Genomic DNA, 6485 nt, shown 5'->3' on the forward strand with positions numbered 1-6485 from the left:
GCGCTGAACGAGGGGCGGGGCCTCGGAGGGCGGGGCCGCGCGTCAGAGGGCGGGGCCTATGATTTCCGCGGTGACCGGTAGAGGGCGTCCATAGGCTGGGCGGGACTTTCCGGCTTGGCTGGGCTGGCCCGAGCTGCTTGCAGCGGGTCCTCGCCTGTCATTTCCTGGCTCCCTTCCGGAGAGTCCGGGGGCCGGCCGGAGCCGGAGCCGGAGCCGGAGCCGGAGCCGGGGTCGGAGCCGGGGCGGCAGCAGCGGCGGCGGCGGCGGCGGCGGCGACAATCCCTCGGGCCATGGCGTCCCCGTCCAGGAGGCTGCAGACCAAACCGGTCATCTCATGCCTGAAGAGCGTGTTGCTCACCTACACCTTCATCTTTTGGGTGAGGGGGGGAGAGGGCCCGTCGGGGGGGGGGGGGGGGGGGCGGGCTTCCCGGGGGCGGCGCCCCCCCCCCCCCCAGGGGGAGGGGGGGGGGGGGGGGGGCTGCCTGGCTGGCCCAGGTAATCTCTCCTTTTCTTTCTTCTGTGCTTCCTAAGCAGGGAGCGGCTCCCGCAGGTAAGTCAGTCATTGGGGGGGGCAAGGAGGGCACTACGCCCCCCCCTTACCCCTACAGGCCTCTCCCTCCCTCCCCGCCGTCTCTACCTGCCTCCCGAGGCCTTGAACTCCTTCGGGGGGCCGGAGCACGAAGGGCCCCCTTGCCCAGAGGGAGGATCTGTTGGGGGAGGGGGAGCCGGCCATATCATCCGGGCTCTGGTTTCTGGAACACCTGAGGATGGAGGGTCTGATGAGGTGCCTTCTTGCCCAGGTGTTTCCTGGGCCGTGCGTGCCCTGCCTACCTGGGCCCGCCTGGCCAGCCAGGGTAAGCCGGTGTAGAGACGTCGGGCCTTCCTTGCAGCTGCTAGGTTGGAAGCTTCTTTTGGGGGAAGGGGGGGGGGGGCAAGGAAGATACCTTCTCTGCACCACCACCCGTCGAGCACTGCTTGTCTTCCCTAGCCTAATGAGGAACAGCTCAGCCTGTTGCTGTCCCAGCCTGGCTGCCTCCTTAGCCTGGGGCACATCAGAGCCCCGGTTTTTTCTCTACCTTTGGGAGAAATGAATTTTAGGAGAGCCCCGTGGTAACTGTTTCTCAATTTTCTGATTTCTCATCAGTTCACAGGTGTGATCCTCCTTACAGTTGGCATATGGGGCAAGGTAAGCCTGGAGGTGTATTTCTCACTGTTAAATGAGAAGGCCACCAATGTCCCTTTTGTGCTTATTGGTCCTGGAACCATCATTATCCTCTTGGGCACCTTCGGCTGTTTTGCTACCAGCCGGGCTTCAGCATGGATGCTGAAACTGGTGAGTACTTGTTTTTGTAGTCAAGGGGATTTATTCTTCCTGGCTAGAGGACTGAGCCACCATTTTCCCTTTTCCTGTATTGGAGGGCGGGGGAGGATAGTTTCCTCTCATCTTGTCACAACTTTTCCAATCTCCTATTCAAGTATGAGTTTCTGTTCCTTACGTCTATCAGTGTGCCAAACTTCCAAATTCATGAGCTGAAGCCAGTTCACCTTCCAAGATGCACACAGTGTTCCCTGTTGCCTTCCCCTGCGTCCTTGTTTGTCAAAGATGAAAATGGATTGATGTAGCTTTGTTTCCTTGACAGGCTGTTGACTCCAAGATGTTCCCAGTTTGTATTGACTTGACTTTTTGGTTTTTCCTTTCTCCAGTATGCCATGTTCCTGACCCTTATTTTCTTCGTGGAGTTGGTGGCTGCTATTGTAGGATTTGTTTTTAGGCATGAGGTAAGGCTGACTCCAGGGCCTGGGATGAACTAGTTTGTCCTTGAGAAGGATGACTTTGAAATGGCAACATTGAGGGTCAGACCCCAGTTGGTAGAATGGCTAAGCATATGATCGGCCCTGTCACTGTGTCTTAACTTAAGAGTTTAAGTAGCTAAGGGATCCTAGAATCATAAACCAAGAATCAGAAGGGATAACTTTAAAGATCCTCTGGTCCAACTCTCTCACCTTACAGAAGAGGAAATTGAGCCCCAGAGAAGTAGACTTGCTCAGGGTCTCCAAGTGATATGTTGTTCCGTCGCTTTTTCAGCCATGACCCACTCTTTATGACCCCATTTGGGATTTTTGTGGGCAAAGATACTCAAATCGTTTGCCATATCCTTCTCCAGCTCATTTTATAGATGAAGAAACTGAGCAAACAGGGTTAAGTGACTTGCCCAGGGTCATACATCTAGTAAGTATATGAGGCCAGATTTGAATCAGGTCTTCCTGACTCTAGGCCTTGCTCTCTTTTTACTATGGTGCCCCCTAACTGCCCTTCACAGTGATATAGCACTCAGCACAGCCCTGATTTGAACCTAGGTCCTCTGCCTTGGAATCCAGCTTTTTTTTTCCTTTTTTTCACTGTACCATACTGCTGAACTGACCCTTATTTTATAAAAGAGCTCCCACTTATTTTAACAGCTGATAATCTTGGCTTTTTGTCATTTGAGTGAGAGTTTAATAGACCTTATTTTTGAATGAGGACAGCTCAGTTTATAAGTGTACTGATATAAGAAGGTTTAAAAAATGAAGTATGGCACTTCTCTGCTGGGTGACACTTTTTGGATTTTTCTGTAGCTAGATTTTAGATTGACTTTTTTTTCTTTTTAATGGGAATCCATTCTAGTGTTAGATACTTTATCCAGTAGAATGGAAGCTCCTGAGGGCAGGGACTGTCATTTTTGTCTTTGTAACCCCAGCATCTAGCATAGTAGGTGCCTAATAAGTGCTTGAGGACTTGAATCAAATGTGTTTGCCTTGTGAGTCCCACCCCAGGGAGCAACTAAGTGCTGCCACAGCACACAGAGGTTGGGGCTTGAAGTCAAGAAGACCTGAGTTCAAATGGGGCCCAAGACACTTACTAGCTAGGGGACTTCACTTTTAACTGCCTCAGTTTCCTCCACTTTAAAATGGGGATGATAATGAGTTAATATTTGTAAAAAGTGCTTGGCACAGTGCATTGGACATAGTAGGTACGATATAAATGCTTTATTCCCTTCCCTTCCCTGTACTACTCAGATGAGGGCCAGCCATAAACACGTTCAGTTTCTGGATAGGCCTCGTTGTCATGACTCTCCTCATGAAATGTTAGGACGTGGGTCCCAAAAGGGAGCTTTTAATTTGAAAGAGTTGCCTAGGCGTGGAATTGTCTAGGGGCATAAGATCTGAGATCTTGAGCTGGAAGGAACCTGATTTTACAGAGGAGGAAGGTAAGGCCCAGGAAAGGGAAGTAACACAGGTGGTGAGCCTTGGAGGTGAGATTGGGAGGGACAGCCTTGGACTCCAGAGTCAGTGCTCTTTTTCACCTCTTCTGCCTGGATTGGAGGCTTCTAGAGGGCATGTTTCTACTTAGATATTTTTGTATGCTTTGGCTCCCAGCTCCCTGATGAGCTCATGCTAGGTGTTCGGTAGGTACCTGTGGGTTGGGTGATTCAAGCATGATGTTAGTTTCTATCCATCAGGTCTGGGAGCTAATGTCACATGATAAAAGGGTTTTTTTGGAAGTACATTGGTGATCTACTAACAGGATAACCTGATGGGAAGATGCCCACAAGATTCCATTGCAGCTCCAAATCAGTTCCTATGAGCCAGATAATCTCAGAGCTCCTTTCTAGCTCCCAACCTCTGGCCCTAATGCTCAAGGAATAGAAAGGCTCTGAAAGGAGGGTTTTTCCTTTCTGCCCTGAGAGGGCCTTCTTGATGTGGTGTTTGGGACAGAAAGTCCCTGATTTCTTCTCGTAGCAGAGGGTCAAAGGGGGAGCTAGCACACCCCATGGGACAGAAAAGGAACTGGACCTCTCTCCATTGTTATCTGGCCCAAGGTTTGAGGTTTATTTTCTGAGTGGGTGGTTAGCTTGTAGTCTGCCACTAAGGAGATGAGTTAAGACTATGATCCTGTGAGCCAGATGACCTCTGGCCTCCCTTCCAGTTCTAACTTTATGGTCCTATGATTATTAGGTATAAATTCTGGGTTCTCTGCCAGCTCTCAATCTATAATCTCATGTTCTTTTCTTACACAGTAGAACCTGGTTGGAATGTTCATGCCTGGAGCATTGAAACAGGATTCTCTCAAAAAATATTTCTTGGATTTAGTCCATTCATAGGCTTTCCACATTGCTATCAGAAACAAGCTCTCTTTAGCTCATTCACAGGGCAGACACGTGTTTTGATCTATAATATGACTCAATCCATGGTCTAAGGTTTATTTTAATGGGGTATTACCTTCTCTTTGGTATCACAAACAATATTAAGGGCAGGTTAGGGAAAGTTGGGGTGCATCCCTAAACTTTGGAAGTTCATCTGAGGAAGGTGACTCTTCCTGTCTGACAAGCCACCTCTTGGTGCCCCTGTCAAAGACAGAATACTGAGCTGGGTGAACTATTGGTTGTGTCCAGGTGTACACTTCCTCTCTCAGTTGAAAACGGAAGCCTTCCAATGAAAACAGTTTCTCTGAGGTTTTGTTCACTGGCTTTCCTTTTCCCTTCCTGTAGATTAGGAACAGCTTCGAGATGAATTATGAGGCTTCCTTGAAGCAGTACAATGATACAGCCATTCAAAGAAGTGAGGCAGTGGATACCATCCAGAAAACTGTAAGTGTTTACGGTTGGTGCTTTGTCTTAAATGTGTTCTTCCTCTCTGCCCTGAGAGGACCTTCATGGTATGGTGACTGGGAAGAAGGTCCTGTTCTCGGAGCACACCATAGGCTAGGAGCGTAAGCCAAACAGGCTTCTTTGTAATCGGGCCTCTGGTGTGAGGGGGTTGTTTTCTGAGTGGGTGGTTGCCACTAAGGGGTGGGTTAAGGCTTTGGGGGGCTGAGGAGTGGAAGAGTTGAAGTGGGCTGCCATTTCTCTAGCCAAGGCAGTCAGAGTGCTGAGACTACCACTGTCAAATAGGCAGCTGGTAATGAGGCGCAACCAAGACATTGCCCTGCTGATGTCATTGGTCCTCTTCGAGAACGGGGGACAAATAACAATAAGGCGCTATCTTGGGGGGAGGGGAGAGGGCAAGAACTGCTGGGCAAAGTTTGTAAAAACCCTCAAGAAGCTGTCCAGTTAAGTCAAGGGGGTTTGAAACCCTGTGCCCAGAATTGTCTTAGCAGTCTCCTCCCCCATGCACGCACACCCTCCCAGCAGCACGCCTATCTTTTCTTCTTCAACCAGCCTTGCTCAAGTACCCACTCTTCCTCAGATGCTTGAGGGAATTGGTGGGCTCCTTGATGGGGGCACCCCCCCAGTGATACAGATTTCTCCATACAGCCATGAGTCAGGCATGTGGGCCTCACCTTCCTGCCTTCCTCCCTTTCCTCAGTGTTGCCAGGATACTGGTGGAACCCAGGGGCTCTCTGGCAGGGCTTTTGCCAGTTTTTTTTTTTTTTGCACTGGTACATCTTTTTTACTCATATATTTCTTTAGAGATTATTCTAGACTCCACTTCTCTTTTATAATTCCTTGTTTGGGATGTATCACAGCCTTCTGCAGCCCACCATGCATTTTTCCATTGCCCTCTGAATCATCCTTATTTTCATTCTTCAGAGATTCGGATCCTGTGACTCACAGCCACACGATATCACCAGGCAGATATTGGTGTTAAAAAGATGAGTTGTTTTCAGGGAGAAGCTTGGGCTTGGGCATCGTCAGAAGAATTGTGCAGCTCCCCAGAGGCCATCTAGCCCACTCTCCTGTTCAGTACTCCTGCATTTACACTCGAAGCCATTTAGAGCCACAGAACATTCATAGAACAAAGAATGTGGAAACACTGTTAGCAGAAGTGTTGGGAGCTGTTTTGTAGAACTGAGGTTTCATTTCCTTAGAGCTTATTTTCCTTTCATCCTTGGGGGTTGAGGCCAAGCTCACCTGGGTACCTGCCTCACATCGAGGCCTAGGTGCTGCCCACATAGGCTCACCGGCCATAGAACATGCTGTGGCCTGAGGTTACTTTGGAAGGGGTAGGGCCACTTTGAAGGCATCACTGATTGTGTGGTCTAGTATAAGTTAGAGCCTGTGTTGGAAGCCTGTTGTATTTCAGCCCCATGCGTCTCTCGGTCCCATTTGCCAACTATTATTGTCCATTTTCATGCTAGGCATTATGGGACATTCCCTGAAATGCATACAGGGTTAACCCTAACCCCCTTGATTGACTTTTCCAGTTACACTGCTGTGGTGTCCAAAGTGCTGTAGACTGGGAAACCACTGCCTACTATGCGGAGAAAGGCTTTCCCCGGAGCTGCTGCAGGTTTCACAGCTGTTCCTGGGCTGATAGGAAGGATCTGAAGAAGCAGATTCAGGAGGTGGGTGGCCCTCTAGGAAGTTGAGGATGGGGAAAGAAGTCTGGGGGGTGGTTGTCACATGTCATATTCTACTTCTGGGGAATGGCAACTATGCTCCCAGTGGGCAATGGGGTTTTTCCTTGAGAGATTTCCCGGAAAGTCGAGGCCCTCATCGGGGAAG

The 6485-nt window shown here is 49.7% G+C and overlaps 1 protein-coding gene across 1 annotated transcript in view; it reads left to right on the top strand.

The window, feature by feature from the left end:
• Positions 1–251: 251 nt before the first annotated feature.
• The window catches only part of TSPAN6 (tetraspanin 6), a 13514-nt gene continuing 7280 nt past the window's right edge, over positions 252–6485 (top strand). Inside the window, exons 1-5 of the mRNA XM_027838399.1 lie at positions 252–377; positions 1145–1333; positions 1705–1779; positions 4530–4628; positions 6185–6325. Coding sequence (XP_027694200.1) covers positions 291–377; positions 1145–1333; positions 1705–1779; positions 4530–4628; positions 6185–6325 — 591 coding nt within the window. The 5' untranslated portion in view covers positions 252–290. The remainder of the gene's footprint in view (positions 378–1144; positions 1334–1704; positions 1780–4529; positions 4629–6184; positions 6326–6485) is intronic.

The sequence above is a fragment of the Vombatus ursinus genome, unplaced genomic scaffold (genome assembly GCF_900497805.2).
Source record: "Vombatus ursinus unplaced genomic scaffold, bare-nosed wombat genome assembly UNPS02004577.1, whole genome shotgun sequence".
In the NCBI taxonomy this organism is placed as follows: Eukaryota; Metazoa; Chordata; class Mammalia; order Diprotodontia; family Vombatidae; genus Vombatus; species Vombatus ursinus.